At 43.3% G+C, this 22,390-nt stretch overlaps 10 protein-coding genes and 1 pseudogene across 11 annotated transcripts; 8 read left to right on the top strand and 3 right to left on the bottom strand.

Annotated features, from left to right (window-relative positions):
- Positions 1-1,332: 1,332 nt before the first annotated feature.
- Positions 1,333-1,926, top strand: LOC307082817 (histone H2B 1/2-like). Its single transcript, XM_079746535.1, has one exon. It carries the CDS (start codon positions 1,348-1,350, stop codon positions 1,723-1,725), a length of 378 nt encoding a protein of 125 aa, XP_079602661.1. The 5' UTR covers positions 1,333-1,347; the 3' UTR covers positions 1,726-1,926.
- Positions 1,927-3,098: 1,172 nt separating this feature from the next.
- Positions 3,099-3,534, top strand: LOC307082516 (histone H2B 1/2-like; the record flags this gene model as incomplete). Its single annotated transcript, XM_079746129.1, has 1 exon — positions 3,099-3,534. The coding sequence occupies exon 1, from the start codon at positions 3,157-3,159 to the stop codon at positions 3,532-3,534; it is 378 nt and encodes a 125-aa protein (XP_079602255.1). The 5' UTR covers positions 3,099-3,156.
- A 1,143-nt stretch (positions 3,535-4,677) lies between these two features.
- Positions 4,678-5,088, top strand: LOC307082261 (histone H3.2; the record flags this gene model as incomplete). Its single annotated transcript, XM_079745777.1, has 1 exon — positions 4,678-5,088. One exon carries the CDS (start codon positions 4,678-4,680, stop codon positions 5,086-5,088), a length of 411 nt encoding a protein of 136 aa, XP_079601903.1.
- A 911-nt stretch (positions 5,089-5,999) lies between these two features.
- Positions 6,000-6,383, top strand: LOC307082229 (histone H2A; the record flags this gene model as incomplete). Its single annotated transcript, XM_079745731.1, has 1 exon — positions 6,000-6,383. One exon carries the CDS (start codon positions 6,000-6,002, stop codon positions 6,381-6,383), a length of 384 nt encoding a protein of 127 aa, XP_079601857.1.
- Positions 6,384-7,256: 873 nt separating this feature from the next.
- LOC307082477 (histone H4) lies at positions 7,257-7,568 on the top strand (the record flags this gene model as incomplete). The annotated part of the gene is made up of 1 exon (XM_079746065.1): positions 7,257-7,568. One exon carries the CDS (start codon positions 7,257-7,259, stop codon positions 7,566-7,568), a length of 312 nt encoding a protein of 103 aa, XP_079602191.1.
- Positions 7,569-14,882: 7,314 nt separating this feature from the next.
- LOC307082474 (histone H4) lies at positions 14,883-15,194 on the top strand (the record flags this gene model as incomplete). The annotated part of the gene is made up of 1 exon (XM_079746062.1): positions 14,883-15,194. The coding sequence occupies one exon, from the start codon at positions 14,883-14,885 to the stop codon at positions 15,192-15,194; it is 312 nt and encodes a 103-aa protein (XP_079602188.1).
- Positions 15,195-15,796: 602 nt separating this feature from the next.
- On the top strand, positions 15,797-16,253 carry LOC307082473 (histone H2B 1/2-like; annotated as a pseudogene). The gene has a single exon. The product of its transcript is annotated as a histone H2B 1/2-like (transcript).
- Positions 16,254-17,616: 1,363 nt separating this feature from the next.
- LOC307082472 (histone H1.10-like) lies at positions 17,617-18,279 on the top strand (the record flags this gene model as incomplete). The annotated part of the gene is made up of 1 exon (XM_079746061.1): positions 17,617-18,279. One exon carries the CDS (start codon positions 17,617-17,619, stop codon positions 18,277-18,279), a length of 663 nt encoding a protein of 220 aa, XP_079602187.1.
- Positions 18,280-19,182: 903 nt separating this feature from the next.
- LOC307082475 (histone H2B 1/2-like) lies at positions 19,183-19,647 on the bottom strand (the record flags this gene model as incomplete). Its single annotated transcript, XM_079746063.1, has 1 exon — positions 19,183-19,647. Exon 1 carries the CDS (start codon positions 19,585-19,587, stop codon positions 19,183-19,185), a length of 405 nt encoding a protein of 134 aa, XP_079602189.1. The 5' UTR covers positions 19,588-19,647.
- Positions 19,648-20,418: 771 nt separating this feature from the next.
- On the bottom strand, positions 20,419-20,730 carry LOC307083013 (histone H4; the record flags this gene model as incomplete). The annotated part of the gene is made up of 1 exon (XM_079746790.1): positions 20,419-20,730. The coding sequence occupies one exon, from the start codon at positions 20,728-20,730 to the stop codon at positions 20,419-20,421; it is 312 nt and encodes a 103-aa protein (XP_079602916.1).
- A 1,013-nt stretch (positions 20,731-21,743) lies between these two features.
- LOC307082402 (histone H2A) lies at positions 21,744-22,127 on the bottom strand (the record flags this gene model as incomplete). The annotated part of the gene is made up of 1 exon (XM_079745957.1): positions 21,744-22,127. One exon carries the CDS (start codon positions 22,125-22,127, stop codon positions 21,744-21,746), a length of 384 nt encoding a protein of 127 aa, XP_079602083.1.
- Between the last annotated feature and the right edge of the window lie 263 nt (positions 22,128-22,390).

The following is a 22,390-nucleotide window of genomic DNA, read 5'->3' as shown; positions in this document are numbered from 1 at the left end:
TTAACAAAATACGAGAGGTCGAGAAGGACAAGGTCTGGAAGATTAAGGCTTTATTATGACTTTCACAGAAGTAACAACACAACCTGAGTTGGTTTGCAAAGAACTCCTGATCAGTTATATACCTTAATTGTCTGGCTTCCCCCTACATGCAGTACAAAGCTCTAGGGGGGGGGGGGGACCTCTCTCCCTTCTGGATGCCACAATGCCCTCCTTGTCTCCCCCTCTCACGGTGACATGAAACAGATGTCCCTTTCAGGGGCAAGTAATACAGTCAGCGGAGTCACTCTGAGGTTCACCATTTGAAAGGGAAATGGTGTGAATGAGGGACACTTGTGAATGCCCCTCAGGATGTAGGCATTTGTCGACCTGCCCTTCAAATGGGCCATTTAATATATTAATAATAGTGTTTAATGTTTAGCTTTAATTGTAACAATACTTACCTTATATACTTATATACTCTATACTTAACCTAAATATCTAAGTGAACTGAGCAATAGACTGAGTTCATTGACTACAGAGGGATAACTGCTTCAGTGGTCACGTTCACCCTAGGGCCAGCTCTGATCTAAACATGAGTTAAAGGGCTCATGGCAGAGGGGTATCTGGAGGTGTAATAAACGACACATGGAATTCCCTTTGAACAGGGCCCTTTGTTAATTCGGCAACACTGGTTTCACGATGGCAAGATGTTTCTCATAGTTAATTTAAAGTAATTTCCTCACATACGCCCAACGAGTCTCTACCCCCTGAGTTTTTGAAAGCCTTTCCCTGTAACACTATAAAGAGGATTCGATGGTTGAATTCAAAAAAGCCCGCGCGCGGTTAATTTGTTGCTCCGTCAACTGTGACGTCATCGAGACGGAACAGAGCTGGCAAGAATCAATGAAGTAATACATAAATGATTTAACTGATGCGTCTTTTTGGAGGATGGGATCAATGTAGATTGTTAATGAGAGATGTCATATGTATGTGCTGTATGTATACTCATGATTTGATTGGCTTCCATACATAGTAATGATTGATGTATTGGATCAGACTATTGAACCGGTCGGAAGGTACATCCTGAATCGGATCAGTAAGCATCTTACGAGTTGTATATTAAAATATATATAAAATATAACATACAAATATATATATAAAGCTTTTAACGTAGGATATGGAAGGTTCTCTCTCTACTCGGATACTCTACTCTGCTTTAATGATACAACGATATGTATCTTAACCAATAGCGGATACACAGGAGTCGTGTATTCTAGCCAATCGCACACATGGACTGCCCCTTGTTGATTTGCATGCCCCTCCTATAAATATGGCAGTCGAACGTGATCTGATCATTCGACGGACATCATGCCTGCTGACGTTGCCAAACCCGCTCCCAAGAAGGGCTCCAAGAAAGCCGTCTCTAAGACCGCAGTCAAGGGCGGCAAGAAGCGCAGAAAGACCAGGAAGGAGAGCTATGCCATCTACGTGTACAAGGTGCTGAAGCAGGTCCACCCCGACACCGGCATCTCCTCCAAGGCGATGGGGATCATGAACTCCTTCGTCAACGACATATTCGAGCGCATCGCCGGTGAGGCCTCTCGCCTTGCTCACTACAACAAGCGCTCCACCATCACCTCCAGGGAGATCCAGACCGCCGTCCGCCTGCTGCTCCCCGGTGAGCTGGCCAAGCACGCCGTGTCTGAGGGTACCAAGGCTGTGACCAAGTACACCAGCTCCAAGTAGACTGCCACCTGAACTCAAACCAACGGTCCTTTTAAGGACCACTCAAATACGGCACAAAGAGCTATACCTTTAACTATGCAGACGCTGTCCCTTTTTAGAGCAGTATTTTGGGTGTATGGAATGCATATAAAGCAAGCTAAAAACACGACGGGCTTAGGGCGACATGCCTTATCTAGAACTGACCACAAACTATCACGGTAGGGTTTGAATGCTTGGGAATAAAAAAAGTTTTTATAAAGGGCCTTTCTTTTTTTGTAAGGGGTACCTGTAATCCAGAGGCGTTACGCTCACTCCCCACAAATACAATCTGTCATGACAAATGACTCCTGTCAAATTTCGAACTATTCTTTGCAAAAGCTTACATATGTATATGGTATGAGATTTTAATTAAATAGAACCTCAAGAACCCAACGAGTCTCCGCTCCTTTGGGTAGGAAAGCCTTTCCCTGCTTATTTTTCTAAAAATAAAAAAACGTCGGTCTTTTGAAACAAATGCAATTGAAGTGTTTGAATCCGATAACCTCACTTTTAGTTTTCTATGTCTTTGATATGTTCGTATCATTGTTTTCATGGGGCTGCCAAGTTGGGTTATCAGTTTCCATGTTTCCCGCCTGCTGTCAGCAACTGACGAGCCAGTACATCTATTTCATTTCTTTATCTTTTTTGTTTTTGTAAAAGACCAATAACACTAAAGATCCATGTAAACGGTGTGTTTCAATAAGTATTGCCTATTAACTTAATTTAATGTTTGATTATATTACATATGTATAGGGTAGTCTGATTGATTCTGATGACTGATGATAAATAGACTGATGACCGTCCGTGGGGAGACTACATACTTTCTCCTTTCTCGATCGATTTGATCCACCCAATGATGCACAGCAAAACATGCTGGAGACACAGGAACCGGGAGAAAGAACAGCCGAATAACTGCTTGGTATGCTATTCATGTTTCTGAGTTTATTTGACCAAATGTATTTCCGTTAATAAGCCCAGTGTATGTGTGTGTGCATATATATAGGCGCTTAACTGTGACCAAAAATATTTGAATATAACGAACTCAATTAATTAATTCAAAGCAGACCGGGTTTTTAGCTAAGGTAACGTCAAATATGTGAACAAGGCATATAGCTCTTGATGTTCTTATTATTAAAACAAACATAACCATAATGAGCAACTATGAATGCGTATAAACCACCAATAACTCACACAAAAATAGTAGGCCTATACAATCGCTGAATTCAAAAAAGCCCGCGCGCGCGGTTAATTTGTTGCGCGGTTATAGAATCTTTGCCTAGCTAGGTTATCTAGACGGAACACTCAAGGGTCCTGTATTCTAGCCAATCGCACAGATGCCGTTGCCCCTTGTTGATTTGCATGCGCCTCCTATAAAGATGGCAGTCGAGCGCTGGTATTCATTCTTCCGACATCATGCCTGCTGACGTTGCCAAACCCGCTCCCAAGAAGGGCTCCAAGAAAGCCGTTTCGAAGACCGCTGTTAAGGGCGGCAAGAAGCGCAGAAAGACCAGGAAGGAGAGCTATGCCATCTACGTGTACAAGGTGCTGAAGCAGGTCCACCCCGACACTGGCATCTCCTCCAAGGCGATGGGGATCATGAACTCCTTCGTCAACGACATCTTTGAGCGCATTGCCGGTGAGGCCTCCCGTCTGGCCCACTACAACAAGCGCTCTACCATCACCTCCAGGGAGATCCAGACCGCCGTCCGTCTGCTGCTTCCCGGTGAGCTGGCCAAGCACGCCGTGTCTGAGGGCACCAAGGCTGTCACCAAGTACACCAGCTCCAAGTAGACTTGCCACCTGATCTTAAACAAACGGTCCTTTTAAGGACCACCCAAATACACTACAAGAGGGTTTCCTTATTTGCATCGAAAACATTTTATTTTCGAGTTCAAGCAAGATTAATTCGTGAATGTTACTACCTTTCACCCCATCTAAAAAGTCTAAATTCTAAACTGAACACAGAAAACATGACTGGATGCCCGCGAATAGATTAACAATTTAGCCGTGGTATATTTCCAGATTACCTCCTAAACGGCCCAATAAATTGTTCCGCGGTTACTGCACCGCTTGCGTATTATATGAGGCTCCACAGATTGATTGGTAAATGTAAACACCTGAAAGGCTATTTTAAGAGCTAATCATACACCTTCCAGTTATGAAAAATCTTTGTTAGGCCCTTTCATCTGGTGGAAAGGGAAAAAGGCAACGAGTATTGTCCTTTCCTTGACCTGTGTCCAATTGGCTCTATCGTAGCCTATTCATAATATTTTGGTTAAAGTGCTGCAATATTTTTTTTGATACTGATAGTTATGTCGTAAACACTGTTGCGTCACAAATGGAATATTATATATATATAAATATATATATAAACGCATGCAGATAGTATGGAATAATAATAATAATGTATTGAATTTATATAGCGCTTTTCTAGACACTCAAAGACGCTTTTCAGTGAAGGGGGGGACCTCACTAACCACCACCAGTGTGTAGCACCCACTTGGGTGATGCACTATGACTAAAGATGCCGACTGAATGTAGGTTTAAACATTTCATGGTGTGATGGTTAACTCACTGGATTCAGTTAATAGTATGAGTGAGAGAGGCCTTGCCTACTGATATTCTTCTTCTTGTACTTATTCTTCTTGACACATGCATTTATTTATTGTAAATCGCTTTGGATTAAAGTTTCTGCGAAATGCCCTTAATAAAAATGTAATATTCTGGCTACACACAGGAAATAGTAAACACTTGATCGCTCCAGCTGAAATGGAAAGAAAGGGGCGGGCCCCATTGCGAGAGCGGGACTTCAGCCCTATGTACCGCCTATCACAGCGTCTTTACAAGGACCAATCACTGTTTAGCGGTTATGGCCTTATATAATGTCTGGCAGACTCTGCAGAGCTTTACTCTGACTTGAAAATCCAAGTTGAAATGGCAAGAACAAAGCAGACCGCGCGTAAATCTACCGGTGGCAAAGCGCCCAGGAAGCAGCTCGCCACTAAGGCTGCCCGTAAGAGTGCCCCGGCTACCGGTGGCGTGAAGAAGCCCCATCGTTACAGGCCTGGAACAGTAGCGCTGAGAGAGATCCGTCGTTATCAGAAATCAACCGAGCTGCTGATCCGCAAGCTGCCCTTCCAGCGCCTGGTGAGGGAGATCGCTCAGGACTTCAAGACCGACCTCCGCTTCCAGAGCTCCGCTGTGATGGCTCTTCAGGAGGCCAGTGAGGCTTACCTTGTTGGTCTGTTCGAGGACACCAACTTGTGCGCCATCCACGCCAAGAGGGTCACCATAATGCCCAAGGACATCCAACTCGCCCGCCGTATCCGCGGAGAGCGCGCATAATTTGGTCAACGTTAAAGAAAAAAAAGGCTCTTTTAAGAGCCACACACATGCTTAAAAGAACTTTATCCGCACAGGCATATCATTAACTTATGTACCAATACAATATGTGTATCAGTCTTATAATTACAATGTTTCGACAGTTAAATCATATCCACATTTGGAAGTGTAGGTGAGTGATTTTGTGTAGTGTGTTCGCAGATGGTTGCGGTTGGCAAGAGACGTTAATTTGCTGGTTATGTAAAATGTTCAAGAAAGGAACGCTGTCTTTTCCCTAAAGTTGCCGTACTTTGAAACAGTCTGGTAAGATTTACAACATAGGCTACATTGCCATTACCAAAATACCTAGTAGGTTAAAATGGCTAAGACCGACATCTTTTTGTAAGGTCGTTATAAAATACTAGCGTATGAACAGGCAACACGAATCATATTGAAAAATGTGGCTTAAAACAATTCCACCTTTTACCATGAGGTTGTTACAACAGACTGGGAAGATAAGAAGGGGGTTTACCGCCCAAAGTATGCAGGGGCAGAAAGCGGGAAGTCTATCAAGTTAGCATGGCCAGAGGAGACATATCAATCTGCTACAGAAGCAAAGTATGAGATACATCAATGCATACATTTCATCATGCATTTGTATATTCTGATAACATTGATTTTAAATTTGCCTAAATAAGTGATGGCTACACTGTATAGAGGTATTTATTTGCTCCCCTTAAGTAATACACTGCCACATTTTATCTTACGGGAAAATGCTGCCACCTATCGGGCATGGATAAAAAGCCTAGGTGGTACGTGATTGGTCCGTTTTATAACATGTGATCTGGCCAATAAGGAAAGACATGGTTGGATATATAAACCAGTTGGCCGTCGATCTTAGCCACTGTAACGTCTGAATTCAAACCTTGCTAATCATGTCTGGACGAGGAAAGACCGGAGGAAAAGCGAGAGCCAAGGCTAAGACCAGGTCATCCCGTGCCGGGCTCCAGTTCCCTGTCGGCCGTGTTCACAGACTTCTCCGCAAAGGCAACTATGCTCATCGCGTCGGAGCCGGAGCTCCAGTCTACCTGGCTGCCGTGCTGGAGTATCTCACCGCTGAGATCCTCGAGTTGGCCGGCAATGCTGCCCGCGACAACAAGAAGACCCGTATCATCCCCCGCCACCTGCAGCTGGCCGTGCGTAACGATGAGGAGCTCAACAAACTTCTCGGTGGAGTGACCATCGCTCAGGGCGGCGTGCTGCCCAACATCCAGGCCGTCCTTCTGCCTAAGAAGACCGAGAAGCCCGCCAAGAAGTAAACTTAAAATCCGTCTACAATCAAAAAAGGCTCTTTTAAGAGCCACTCAAAATCTACTAAGAGATATTCCGTCCATAATGTCAACTGAAATATTTATCTCAAATAGAAGCAGGAGGCCCTATTCTGATTATTTTAAGATCTTTACATAGACCTAACCCTGTGTTTGTTAGGGTGGTCTCAAGAAAAACCGGACATAATGCATCAACACAAGTTAAAAGTAATCCTCTAAAGCTTCAAGTGGCCAATAATTACGTTGACATGGTCCCCGTTGTTAGCTCAATAGCATCACCCCTAAGAGAATCATTTCTTCAATATGTAAACCCTTTTCTGTGCTGAAGATGATGCATGGAATAACATTTAGTTGCTACAATGAGCTTTCAATGTCTCACGTCTCCAGTAAAAGCAAGAGGTGTGAAAATGCCGGTTGTATATGGGTAATGTTTCACTGAAACGGGTTTAGGAGATATAACTTTGTTTTCTTTGTAGAAAGCCTGTTTGGAAAATCAGTGTTAGACACACCACGAATATGCCAAATGAAGCTCATCACACTAATTAGGAAACCCTTATCTTATTCTACATATAATTTATATATATTCACTAGTTACTTTTTTCATGCTGTTTAATCGATATACTACGAATGCCATCGCCCGCTCCAAGTTATATTAATAAGTTGGTTATGGTTTTATTTTTAATCGAGTTGTGTAAAGGGAGGTTTCTGTGATGAATAAAGGTCAATGGGAGGGGCCTGTAGAGAATGGGAGGGATCTGTAACAGTAGGCCTGCCCTGAATCTCTCGAAGGTCCTCAGGAAGCCTTTATAAAGTCAGAGCGCCCGTTTAGTGGCACATTGAGTTGACTACCAAAGCTTCTCGAACATGTCTGGACGCGGCAAAGGAGGAAAGGGGCTCGGAAAAGGAGGCGCCAAGCGTCACCGTAAAGTACTGCGTGATAACATCCAGGGAATCACCAAGCCCGCCATCCGCCGTCTGGCTCGTCGCGGCGGTGTGAAGCGTATCTCTGGCCTCATCTACGAGGAGACCCGCGGTGTCCTCAAGGTGTTCCTGGAGAACGTGATCCGTGATGCCGTCACCTACACCGAGCACGCCAAGAGGAAGACCGTCACCGCCATGGATGTTGTCTATGCCCTGAAGAGGCAGGGACGCACCCTGTACGGCTTCGGCGGTTAAACCATTATTACGACCAACAATAAACCCAAAGGCTCTTTTAAGAGCCAACCAAATAATTCTAAGAGACTTTTACCATGGTCTAGTGATCAAATCTGCACTGAATAATTGATATGGACCTTAGTATCGGTTGGAGTTAATGCCATATTATCAATAACTTGGATTGACGTGTTGTGAAAACAGTCAACTGACTTGAAGTCAGATGGTAGGTTACTTTAGACAAATAAAACGGTATACCAAGAGTAGATGGTGGCAGATATGACCAATACCTACAGATGTATACCGTTCTCATGGTATTGGAAGTAATTCAAGAAACGATAATCCAATTTGATTTGTCGAATCTTGACGCAAACATTTTAACACTGTTTTTGATTCTTCAACGTTTGTTTTAGACTGCTGAAATCCAACATGGATAAACAGTAGTGCCGCCACTGAAATAAGGCCGCATTAAGATCTGCCAAAATAAGGTGCAGATTGATTTAAAGAGACTTATAGCCAGAGTCGTAAATGCTACAATGGAAACTCATAAATTGAAAAAATATAAACAATGGTCAAACAGCAAATAATCTGTCATTAACTCGAGAATGGATCTCAGTTCTTAGGCAAGTTTAAAGCCAGCTTGGCTTGTATAGCATTCATATATGGGGTGCCTATTGCGAAAATTCAGTTACATTTTCGTAGCTGATACGTTTTCAACATTTAGCTCACTTTCTTCACATTTAGTAGCCTGGGTATACGACCCATGCTGCCTTGCTCGCGATTTCATTTCGTGCTGCAAGGCAGCCTGGATTCCATGGATCCGATTTTCGCCTGAGATAGGGAACCAATCACAGAACGGGGAGGGACGGCAAGACGATGACGACATCTTGCAACACACAGAAGCTTGTAGTTTACGGATCCAAAATGGCAGCGGACGCGTTACCTTTGGATGCAGCCTTAGATAGTGTTATAAGTTTCTTTTGAAAAAATAGCAATTTTCGGCGTTAAACTCTTTCATTACCAAGAAGGATGTCTTTGCCCTGCTACCAACAGGCTTTGCTTGGCTATGAGCTACGTACAGACTCATATGATACTTTCGTAGCGCCCAATAAACGGCTCCGGGCAATCGTAAACCACGACTCAAATACGAGAAAATGAATGTGTGGTTCCCAGACCACATCTCAATATATTAGGATGAGGTCTGGCGTTAGCCAGTCTACACATTTAGCACATTTTCCTCACATTTGAGACAGAAATTCGTGTAAAACAACACGTTATATGTAATTGTCAACAATATGTCAAATGTAAACAAAACATTTAGTTAAATATTATATATAAATGTCATATATAAATCAAAATGTTAAATATAAATGTGACCGGCACTAGGATTACTTGTGTATGACAACGCCACTCTTTAAAGGGGAGAGACCCTGGACTACACGCAGTGTGACTAATTTACAGCAACCACTCCCCACTCAGGTTAATACCTATTAGGGCAAGGACAAGCAGAGGCTCTTGAAGTTATACAAAAATAAAGTTTATTTTAACAATATCCCCTCAACAATAAAATCAATACTTTTGTATTTGATAAGGCTGATACCTAGAGTTGGACACACACATAACCAGGTGAATACTGTTATGTATTTAAAGGTTCGAAGGCACTGCACACTTCAAAGACACTGCACAATTAAAGGTTCAAAGGCACTGCACACTTAAACAGCTCAAAACACTGAATACTTAAAGGTTTGAAGGCACTGCACACTTCCAGAGCAAACATTAAATTCTACGACACCATGGAAAGGTGGATGGTCACAACTATCAAGGTAAGCGCAACAAAACAAAAATGGAGACACTAATTATAAGGATTTCTGGGAGGAGAGAACAGTGGCTGCCCTGCCGACGTGTGTCGCCAGTTCAGCCTGCTTTGAGCTAAGCTGTAGCGCATCCAGGTAATACAGTAGATTGACTGGGACAGCTAATGCTGCTTGTCATTAAGTGCTGATGATTAATATCTTAAACTGCTACGAGGTAAGGCCTACAGGTACGAGGTACAATGCAATTTAACCCTCATGGCACCAACCGACACACTCTTTTCTTCTCAGACCTGCGACGCCGGCAACAGGAGCATGGACGAGGGTGAGCTACGAGAACAAACGTGGACTTGCAAAGTGCCGCGAGATCCTAGTCTCATGTACTGTGAGGCTGCTGTTGCTAGGTTCCCCACCTGGTGACCTGGGTCCTAGCGTCCCATATGTTACATAAATATAAATCTTAAATTTATATCTAAATGTTAAATCTAAATGTTAGATCTAAATCTAAATCCTAAATGCATATCTAAATGTTACGTGTTAAATCTAAATGTTATATCTAAATCTAAATGTATATCTAAATGTTAAATCTAAATGTTTCTAAATCAAAATCTTAAATTTATATATAAATGTGTCGCCAAGTGTAAAGCTAAATATTTAGAAAATATTCAAATCCCCAAGGAAACCACGCCCACTGCAGTGGCTTCAAATAGCGCGGCAACGATCGCACGGCCCCGCCCCCCTCCCCCGCTCCCACCCCCACCCTACCACCCCATAGCCTGGGTATACGACCCATGCTGCCTTGCACGTGATTTCATTTCGCGCTGCTAGGCAGCCTGGATTCCATGGATCCGATTTTCGCCTGAGATAGGGAACCAATCACAGACGAGGAGGATTGTTGCTTGTAAGTCTTCTCAAAAGCAACACTCAACTTCACATATCCCATTGGTGGGAAGCTAACTTTGAACAAACAAGGATATTTGAAATTTAAACTTGTTTGGAGGTAACATTGTGGCATCCTGTAGCAAGCCAACTACTTCTTAGCAATAAATGCTATCTCCATGTTCTGCTAAAGTATTCACTTTCTGACAAGAACACCCTAAATCAGCATGACCACAACGAATTTGTACTTTTGGCGAACTGTGTTATGTTTTTTTTGCACGGTTTCACATCGTGTGCATGTACTAAAAGTTGTGCGTGTTCACTTGTGTTAAAGAATCCACTTCCAGCATTGAAAAGGAGAGCCCATACACCACCGACGAAGCCCCACCAGCAGAGTTCCTTCTGTACCCACTCTGGCACCAGACACGGATTTGACACTGCAACAGCCACCTCCAACAGCAGGGACATCCAGCCCACGGCAGGGTGTTACCACTGGTAAGAAGTCATTTCACATCATGTAGCTCTTAGGTAGGGGAGACCGGGGATAGTTGTAACACGGGGTGAGTTGTAACGCCACCATTTCCGCCAATCAGGGATAAGATATGAGCCATGCGACCGTTTCAGTCTCCTCCTCCTTCCTTTACGATCACTCATGGAAATGTTCCACTAGTTGGCGCCATTTTTCCAGGAGTTACGAGAGAAATCCAAATTTTAAGGTAAGATAGTAATTTTTTTTTCTTTTAATGTTTTTTTTCTAGTACTTTTACCGTTGTAGATAAGGTTGTATGAGTTATATCAGGTCAAACTATAGTTTCTCTAGTAAAGAATGGTGTATCTCTCCCTTGCTAATGTCAAAGCACCATGCCAATACAGCTAGTTTAGCAATGGATGACAGGGCGGGGTAGGTTGTAACGCATGTTTTGTATCCCCTTACATACAAAGTATAGATACAGAGATATAAATACAGAGAAGATGTTGAAGATGTTGCCCTGTTCTCAAAAAAAACAACTGTTCAGCTCTCTCTCTCTCAAGAGACACAAATACACACACACAAAGTATAAACGTTATGCTTTTTATAGTTTGTTCATAACATTAATATGATCTTTATTCTCTATGTGAAGAATGGATTGTGTGTTATACGATTATATTATTTCTGTACACCTACAGTAACTGAATGGAGCCTACCATTTTTCATATAGGCATAGGCCTATATGAATAGATGGCATCCGGCCTGCCTTTGTCAATGTATCACACACATGCACACACACGCAGACCCACGCACACACACAGACACACACGCACACATACACACACAGGATGCATATGTCTTCATTTACAATACAGTTTAAGAATATTTTGTTTGGTTAATCTATTTTCAAACCCTGTTGTTTATACTATAGTCCCATTGTTTTTTTTTGCATTTTGTCTACCTGTTACAACCTACCCCAGTAGGTGTTACAACCTACCCCGGTAGTGGGGCAGGTTGTAACAAAGGTATACATTGTATTTTTCATAATCTCACAAATTCCCTCATATAGTTGAGGAGATTTAAGTGTTTACCACTTGTTGTAGACAAATGTGGGTACCTTGCCTAAAAGGTCCAGAACTGTAACTTTAAAAAAAATACCCATTTCTTGGACTTCTTGCAGTACACCTGTTTGAACCGTGGTTCTCCTGTAAATGACAAGGAATATGATTACACAGAAAATCTGACTGAAGATTTGTCTAGTAGGCTTCTCTCCCAAGGAATAGATTTAACCTTTCAGCGACGTATGCCTATTGAGTTAGCTGTGAACTATCTAATTTTGGTTATTATACTATTCAAAGAGCAGATGGTAACACACCTGTCACTCTGGTGTCTTGTTTCCTTTTCACAATGTTTTCATTGTGCTCTAGGATAGCAAGGTAGCACCTCTCCCTCATTCCATCATATGAGAAGGCCTGGCGTTTGGGGAGGTATTTCAGGAGAGCACTATGAAAGATCTCACCATCCTCTGTGCCCCATAATCAAAGATGGTCTTTGATGAAATCGGTTTCCTGCCCATCTGGCAAAATTTGAATAGTGACATGAGGCTGGATTAATTGACAATGATCTTCTTTTCACACAAGTCCTTTACACCTTCATCTTCTGATGACGACGCCGATGTGGGGGTGAGGGTTGACTCAGGCTGATAGCTTTAGTCGGTTTCACCAACTTCAAGGCTACTGGCACTGGGGCCTGGTGTATTAAGGAATGGTGACTATAAAACAAACAAGATGTTTATATTCAATGTTAAATTCCACAAATTTTAATCATACAGTAGTTTTATAATTCCATTAGAGACAATATGCTGTACAAACTTACAAACTGTGCATGGACAGAGGGGGGATTCTTGACTGGTGTTGACATCATTGGTGCTGACTGGTGTTCCTCATCATCTTCTGACGACGAAAACAAAGCTGCAGCAGACGTTGTTTGAGTCTGAAATGCGATATGTTCAATAAACATTTTAATAACATCAAACTAACACAAGTAAAACATCGATAACAGCAAACACATATAGAACGTAGCTAGTCTATCTAACTTTACATTGCCAACTTTGCTTCTTCACTGCTGAGGAGTCGAGTTTTAGAGTCACCGGCACATTAGAACAACATGCGACAAAAACATGCGAAAGAAGGCAGATTTACTTTGTAAACAGCCATACAACTCATATGAGATGTGCTGCTTTACTGCAAATGACTATCAGCGTGTGCTATCAGTAATATAGTCAAGTGAGTCTTACCTCCAGACAAATAAGCTAAGGGCTGCTAGTTCCAGACATCCCAGGCTGTCACATGTCGTCACATGGAAAGGTAAATATTGACGGAATATCCCAAGACATTGAATTCAAAGTCTTCCGGCTTGAAATGGAGACTGCAAGCCGTCTTTTGTTTTACGGCTGTGTCTTCTCTAAACTTCTGATGATTGATAGCCCGTAGCCACTGTTTGCAACGCTCCAAATTTCTAGGTAGAAGATGAAAACTTACTGCTTGTCCTTTCCTTGTCCTGCTTGAACATCCCGGTACCATGCAAAAGTTCAAGAGTAATTCACTAATGAGGTCACCGACTAATACTCTTCACTAGAAATGTTGTGTGAAATTGATTTTCAAGCTGTCTTGCGGTATCAGCTTGGTAGATGGAACAGCGAGGTCTGATATGATAGGCGGAGATCTAGAGCAGCGGAAGTGGCCTGCGGAGCTGTGCATCGTGATGCATCGTGGGAGTTGTCTTCAATCCACAAGCGCAAAAAAGTTACTTTCTGCCTTTTCTCTGTCAAGAAGTTAGAAATTAGAAATTAATTATACTAATCGACTACAGATAGGACCCACTTTCAATACAGATTTGTGTTTTCACCAGTGAAATTGTCCTTTTAACCAGGCAAGAGAAAAAGGAGTTAACCCAAGATCAGACGTATATACTCCTGAGTAAGATGCACAACGATGATGTGAAACAGCAGGAACTGACCTGGGTCCCGCAGAGGGAGCAATTCAACGTAAGGTTGGAGAACTCGGAAAGACGTTGGGAGATGGAGACTGCGTTGAGGAGGGAGGAGATTGCGGCAGCCTTCAACCAGTCACTGCCCCAGGTGTGCTGGGGCAGCTTGTGGAGGCGATGCGGGACCGGCGTGTGTGACTCCAAGACTGGACCGATCACTGAATTTGGCATCATTTGCACTTTTGGCACAGAGTAGATGTTGCATATTTTAATTGTTGTTTGGATTCTGCACTTTTTATGTATATTGTTTGGATTTTGCACTTTTTTGACTATAGTTGCCTATGTTGTGCTGCATTCTATGCTTTTATTTTGGTTTTAAAAAATAATTTATATACTTGTGATTTGTTTCACAATTTCCCATTTCATCTGTCAGTGCACTGTTTGGAAAAGTCATCACACAAAAAAAAGAACCATAACTATTTTTCCCCATTAAAACGGGATTATTAAATTCTCATTGTGTCCACTCCTGGGAGGAGGTGAGAATGGATCTCAGTGCCCAGGCAACTGAGACAAGTCGAGAGGCAGCTTGGGTTGGACAGCAATATTATGGTTCTTCTGTTAAATGGAACGCAACACGTTTAATGGCCAATAGACTGGAACTTAGAAATGTGTTCAACGGTTACAAGTGTACCAGAAGGTGTTTGTGTGCAATAAACATTGTTAAAACCTAATCTGGACTTTTGAATTGTTAATTATACTGATGTGAGGTTTGATAAGGAGTAGGGGGTAGGCGGAGGGTGTGGTTCGGTGGAACACGTTATTGAGTATTGAATCTTAATGTATGAAGCATTGTGGAAGGAAAATATGAAGACTGGTTTAAGTTCTTCAAATTAACAGGGTTAATAAATATCTATATTTGATTCGGTGTTTCCCACATTCTAGCCGCATGGCGGTAATGCACCTTCACATATATCGTCGACCATTAACAAGGCATATTTGTATATAGAGTCTTCTACGTTGAAGATGGACATCGTCCTATTTTGATAGGACCCGGAAGTAAGCCGAGTCCCCTCCCTCTCCCTTTGTCCCCTCCTCCGCGCTTTGTCCACTCCGCCTCCCTTTGGCCCCTCCCCCGGAGCCGTCCCTACAAGAAGCAAGATTTTTTCTGTTAAGTAAGCATTCTGCATCAACATGTCTGGACGCGGCAAGGGAGGAAAGGGACTCGGAAAAGGAGGCGCCAAGCGTCACCGTAAAGTACTACGTGATAACATCCAGGGAATCACCAAGCCCGCCATCCGCCGTCTGGCTCGTCGTGGCGGTGTGAAGCGTATCTCTGGCCTCATCTACGAGGAGACCCGCGGTGTCCTCAAGGTGTTCCTGGAGAACGTAATCCGTGATGCAGTCACCTACACCGAGCACGCCAAGAGGAAGACCGTCACCGCCATGGATGTTGTCTATGCCCTGAAGAGGCAGGGACGCACCCTGTACGGCTTCGGCGGTTAAACCAGTCTCTCAACCAACTATGACCCCAAAGGCTCTTTTAAGAGCCAACCAAATACGTTTAAAAAAGCTTTCCTATCATATTTATACCTACCACGATTGGTTGAAGGTTTTCACATTGACGATAGCCACATATCTCCAGACAGGGCATCCTCAGACGTTATGAATAACTTTTAGGGCGAGTGTTAAATATGATCAACAACGACTAATCTGTCACCGAAATATACAATTCCACTGGGGAAAAAGCACAATGTCCATGTTCTAGGCTAGCCATTCTGCCAAAACTGGAGTTGAACGTTCCACTTCCACCCGGAAAGTACGTCGGCTGTGGCCTTCTAATTTTTTCAGAATCCCATTTTATAGCGTAGACATTAATGTCTAACAATAATACACTTACTAACATATCAAAATAATGCTTAGGAATAAATTAATCTAACACAGAATATGAGAAACAAAATATGCAACATATATAGGGAATGATACGATCATATTTTAAAGAAAGCCCGCGCGCGGATATTTTGATGCGCGGTTAATTATTTGTTCGTCACCTGTGACGTAATCCAAACGAAACACTCAGGAGTCCTGTATTCTAGCCAATCACACAAATGCATTCCCCCTTGTTGATTTGCATGCTCCTCCTATAAATACGGAAGTCGAATCAGGTCTTTTTATTCGACAGACATCATGCCTGCTGACGTTGCAAAACCTGCTCCCAAGAAGGGCTCCAAGAAAGCCGTTTCTAAGACCGCAGTCAAGGGCGGCAAGAAACGCAGAAAGACCAGGAAGGAAAGTTATGCCATCTACGTGTACAAGGTGCTGAAGCAGGTCCACCCCGACACCGGCATCTCCTCCAAGGCGATGGGGATCATGAACTCCTTCGTCAACGACATCTTCGAGCGAATCGCCGGTGAGGCTTCTCGTCTGGCCCACTACAACAAGCGCTCCACCATCACCTCCAGGGAGATCCAGACAGCCGTCCGCCTGCTGCTCCCCGGTGAGCTGGCCAAGCACGCCGTGTCTGAGGGCACCAAGGCTGTCACCAAGTACACCAGCTCCAAGTAAACATACAATTCATCTTAAACAAACGGTCCTTTTAAGGACCACCCAAATACACTACAAGAGCGTTTCCTTATTTGCATCAAAGAAGATGCCCACTAAATAGAGGTGCTGTTCAGACGCTATGTTTTCAGAGTGACAATCCAGGTGAGTATTTGCGCAGTTGGCAGTAGGATTAAACGTCCTTACTTAATCTATGGTCCTTCTTAGGAACACAACCGTACTATAAGAACTCTTCGCTTTTGTTGTCCAAGGGGAATTATCTATATTATTACGCCTGTACACTATGATAACTCATTGAGTGGTTCTTAGAGTAGGCCTAAATGCAGCTTCTCAAAAGTGTTGTGAGAAGCCAGACATTTGGCAAAACTTCAGTCTAAAATATTTAAGTTTACTATTTAGAACTTGGTAAATACCGAAAAAATGTGTTAAGCGAAAAAACTAAACGTAAAGACGAGTAGGCCTACTGTTTTGCACTCATTGCGCGTCCTTGTCGGGCCAGATTGACTTGCATTTACAGAGTTGAATGAAAAGGGTTGTAATTTATTTGCGTAGGCAATACATTTTAACGTATCTAATGCTCGTAGTGACACTCATATTTGGAACTCAAATACTAATACCACTACATAAATAAATAATAAAACGATTTGACGGCCAACTTGTCCTAACTAAAACGAAAGCCAATGATTCATTAGCCTGGCTTCGTGGTTTGGTTCATTATTGATCTTGAACATGTAAAGTTTTCACAATATAAACGATCATGTCTTATGTTAAACATGCAAGGTTAAGCCTTATAATCCTGATGACAAAGATATGCAGTGTATTTTAAATCCACGTGTCTGATTGTCCTGGCTGCTATATGCAACCCTACATTAAAGCCTGTGTTTACCAGCCACGAAATACGTTCATTTTAGCCTATACTACAAACACACAGGACATATTCAGCCATACCAACAGTTTCTCTGAAATATCAGTCATCTTAAAAGCCCTGCCGGCATTATTTAAGTCTTAACGTATTGTTATAAACGAATCTCAAATAAACCTAAGTGAGATCACAACCACGTCACGTCACAATCTACGATGTTTAAGAAATATTCCCGACATCGACGGTTCATAAAACTTGGTACGGTGAAAATATAACATGTCTTCTTGTTGTTTGTTACGGTGTCGTGTCTAATATTGACATAGTGCATGAATTTAATCCGGATACAATTATGGAGGAAACACAAACGAGGCGACATTTCTTCCTCACCGGGAAAACCTTCAGTGGTTGAGTCTCTACGGTTCTCATCGCGTGTATAAGGACAGCCCACTGGCGCACCAAGGACAACTTTTTGATCCGACCCTCGAATCAGACCAACCGAAGAAGATGGCTGAACTTGCTCCTGCTGCTGCCCCCGCTGCCGCTGCCGCCGCCCCGGCGAAAGCAGCGAAGAAGAAGACGGTGGTGAAGGCTAAGAAGGCCGGACCCAGCGTGAGCGAGCTGATCGTCAAGGCGGTCACCGCTTCCAAAGAGCGTAGCGGAGTTTCCGTGCACTCTCTGAAGAAGGCTCTGGCCGCCGACGGCTACGACGTTGACAAGAACAACTCCCGCGTCAACACCACCATCAAAGCACTCGTCAAGAAAGAAATCCTGGTCCAGACCAAGGGCGCCGGTGCATCTGGGTCTTTCAAGCTGAACAAGGAGGCCAAGGCGAAGAAGCCAGCAGCCAAAAAGGCTGCCGCCCCGAAAGCCAAGAAGCCCGCTGCAAAGAAGCCCGTTGCAAAGAAACCCGCCGCCGTAAAGAAGGCTACACCGAAGAAGAGCAAGAAACCCGCAGCCAAGAAGGCTGCTGCCGCAAAGCCCGCTGCCGCTAAGAAAGCAACTCCGAAGAAGGCGAAGAAGCCTGTCCCAGCTAAGAAATTGGTGGTGAAGACCCCGAAGAAGGCAGCAAAGAGCCCCAAAAAGGCTGCCAAGCCAGCCAAGAAGACGCCAGTGAAGAAGGTGACCAAGCCCAAAACCGCTAAAAAGGCAGCCCCAAAGAAGAAGTAGATGTTTTCGCATGGGTTCTGTTGAACCCCAGCCCCACAAAGGCTCTTTTAAGAGCCAACCACACAACTTTAAGAGCCATTATTCTTCTTAATTCTACGCCGGTTGTTATATGCTGTTCATCTATTGCACTACCTCATGAATCGACCTTATCTTCTGTTATGGATTGTAGTGTAACTACAAGAGATCTAGTGTAACTACTAGTTAACTAGTGTAACTACGAGATCCAATATCGTTTTACTATATTGGTATTCCACTATACTTTAGTTCATGTACTAAAGCTGCCAACGGCTTATTTTGTAACAAAAAACTGATAAAAATCTAGGCATATTGCCCAATTAATATTAATTAATATGGTCTTCTAATTTGAAAAGTAAAACGCGGGAATGGCACACAGCTCGTTTATTTTAAGCTGTACTCCATGTTTCGACAAAAGGAGACTCGCAGCGTTAACGTGGTTCAACCAACACCATCTCGTCGTGATAACAGGAGCTGACATCTCGTGATGGAGATTTATACAACCGTACATGTATACTATCCCTACATACAGGTGCAACTCAACATTTGAATATTGTGCAAAATTCTATAAGTAAAATTAATGAAGTGAAGGTCGTTATAGACCCATTACATTCAAAGTGAATTTTCAGGCCTCAAGTTTGCATTAGACTACCGACGTACCTAACCCTTTAAGAACTTCGAGCTCACTCAGAAAAAAAAAAACAAAACTTGCTACTCCAACGGGTCTTTATAGTGGCAACTAATATTTAACATTCAATTCCATTTGGAGAAATGTTAAATATCGGGTTGATAATACACCCAGTGATAAATTGTTTGGTAAGGATAAACTCTTTGAAAGTATTGGGTGGTCCTTAAAAGGACCGTTTGTTTGACAGCAAGTGGTAGACTCTACTTGGAGCTGGTATACTTGGTCACAGCCTTGGTGCCCTCAGACACGGCGTGCTTGGCCAGCTCACCGGGGAGCAGCAGGCGGACGGCGGTCTGGATCTCCCTGGAGGTGATGGTGGAGCGCTTGTTGTAGTGGGCCAGACGAGAGGCCTCACCGGCGATGCGCTCGAAGATGTCGTTGACGAAGGAGTTCATGATCCCCATCGCCTTGGAGGAGATGCCGGTGTCGGGGTGGACCTGCTTCAGCACCTTGTACACGTAGATGGCATAGCTCTCCTTCCTGGTCTTTCTGCGCTTCTTGCCGCCTTTCACTGCGGTCTTAGAGACGGCTTTCTTGGAGCCCTTCTTGGGCGCGGGTTTAGCAACGTCAGCAGGCATGATGTCTGTCGAGTGACTGGACTGCATCCGACTGCCGTATTTATGGGAGGCGCATGCAGATCAACAAGGGGCCGTCCATTTGTGTGATTGGCTAGAATACGTCTCCTGTCGGTTAGGATGCATATTCGTTCAACAATAGTAGTATCGGACTACAACCTTTCATATCAAACGTTAAAACCATATATATATAGGCTACATATAAAAAATACAAAACAGAACCCCCTAAATCATTAAACAATAAATATTGAATGGTAGGCTACATTATTAATCTACATGAATCATATCCTCAAAAAAACTAGTTAAACTTTTGATTTCAACCTCTTAGAAACGTACTTTAATTTAGAATCGTAAGAAGTTTAGCGATCCTACTCGACAGTGTGGATATTCACATAGGCTATGGAATTTAAGGCGGTGCTTCTTTACTTTTAAATTAATTTGGATAAAGGCGTAAGATAAATAAATGTAACGCAATAGTCAGACAAACTATTTACATCCAGATTATTCAGAAAGCTCCTTATATATGATTAGGACAACATGCATAACATAGTAAATGTCAAGTCAGTTGAAGAGCGGGCGGTCTTTTGGAAATAAAGCACTACTGCTTTTGTTAGTTTGTTGTAGATCGAGTAGGCCTACATTTAATAGATCATTTGATTTCGTCAAATGGTAGACGACTTACTAAAATTCAAGCTCTGGAAACTGACTGTTGGTCAACTACAAGTCGCATCATTTGTAAGTGCGACTTTACAAATTCTTATAATACGATATAGGCCTACAAGCAAACTAGTTGGAAGCTTCTCAAATTAATTTGGGTGGCTCTTAAAAGAGCCTTTGGGTTTAGTTGGTTGAGAGACTGGTTTAACCGCCGAAGCCATACAGGGTGCGTCCCTGCCTCTTCAGGGCATAGACAACATCCATGGCGGTGACGGTCTTCCTCTTGGCGTGCTCCGTGTAGGTGACGGCATCACGGATCACGTTCTCCAGGAACACCTTGAGGACACCACGGGTCTCCTCGTAGATGAGGCCAGAGATACGCTTCACACCGCCACGACGAGCCAGACGACGGATGGCGGGCTTGGTGATTCCCTGGATGTTATCACGCAGTACTTTGCGGTGACGCTTGGCGCCTCCTTTTCCGAGCCCCTTTCCTCCTTTGCCGCGTCCTGACATGTTGCAGTGCTTGTTGCAGTTACAATACTTTATGATGGCGCACTTTGTCCTTAATAAAGGCTTGTTGAGGACCTGGGAGGGGCCTGTACTGGAGGTTCCGCCTTTAGTCTCTCTCAGGTCCTCATCAAGCCTCTAAGAATCCTCTATTTGGAATGCAAATTAAATTAAACAATCCAGTGTATTATGATTTAAGTAAATAAGAATATAATCCATTTATTATTTGTACAATCATGAACAAGGGAAACATGAACAAATCATGAACAACAATCATCGTTTCTACACTTTTCGGTTAATTTAACATTTCTGTCGTGTTCGGGTCAAATCGGACCATTTTCAACTTTCATCAATATTGTGTTTTACATTTTATTGCATCATGGCCTCATGATATCCTCCACCCTAGGCATTCGAACATATCAAATTGCTGATAACCACTTTCATTGAATTTTGGGTGGTTTAGTCAACTTTGTAAAACCTGTGGTGTTCCCGGTCAAAAATGACCGCCATTGGAATTGAATGGGTGATCCTATTGTTTTCATCCATCAGATAGTACACAACCACAAAACCACTACAACACACAATTTCAGTGTCTATTCTTTGTATATTCACTGCAGTTATTCATGCAAACCAGTAGTTTGAGAGATTGTTTACAGCTTAAAAGTGAGTTAAATAAAAGTTTTTTTAAAGCGGTCAAAACAGGCCGGTCAAATTTGACCGGGAGCACCAAGTGAGGGGGGGAAAACGAAATTGCAGGTATGCCGAATACAACCCCTTGAGGTTGAGACAGTACCGTGTCATTAGCCAATATTTTTGTTTGTGTCATCCTCGCCTGGAATGATCATGTATCTCCCTCAGTATGTTGGCACCGGCAAGGCGTCTACGGCTAAATTGATATTTGGTATCATCGTTATTTTCATGAATATCATGTAGCATATTGGTAAAGGAAGAGAAGTTCTTATACAGATGTGGGTGGCTCTTAAAAGAGCCTTTGGGAGGTTGTAGAACACTTTTCAGATTTACTTCTTGGCGGGCTTCTCGGTCTTCTTGGGCAGAAGGACGGCCTGGATGTTGGGCAGCACACCGCCCTGAGCGATGGTCACTCCACCGAGAAGTTTGTTGAGCTCCTCGTCGTTACGCACAGCCAGCTGCAGATGGCGGGGGATGATGCGGGTCTTCTTGTTGTCGCGGGCAGCATTGCCGGCCAACTCGAGGATCTCAGCGGTCAGATACTCAAGCACGGCCGCCAAGTAGACTGGAGCTCCGGCTCCGACGCGATGAGCATAGTTGCCTTTGCGGAGAAGTCTGTGCACTCGACCTACTGGGAACTGGAGCCCGGCACGGGATGACCTGGTCTTAGCCTTGGCTCTCGCTTTTCCTCCGGTCTTACCTCTTCCAGACATGTTCAGATTTTCTCGTTAAGATTCCTGAAGAATAATGCATGAAAAGAGAAATGCTCTAGTATATATCGCCATCAAGGTGTCTGCTCATTGGTCGTCTGCAACTTGAAAATATGGACCAATCACGATGCAGTTCCATCATGATCGTCACACTCAAGTGGTGTTGGATCTAAGCCAAAAACTGAAAGGGATTAAACATATGTGTCTTTGTAAACATATTCATACCTTCTCGACAACTTTTACTTCAAATTCCCTCCACTACTTGA

Source organism: Pollachius pollachius, assembly GCF_949987615.1.
Source record: "Pollachius pollachius genome assembly, chromosome: 11".
NCBI lineage: Eukaryota > Metazoa > Chordata > Actinopteri > Gadiformes > Gadidae > Pollachius > Pollachius pollachius.
Note: the sequence above shows the minus strand (reverse complement) of the source record. Positions and strands in the feature narration are given on the sequence as shown.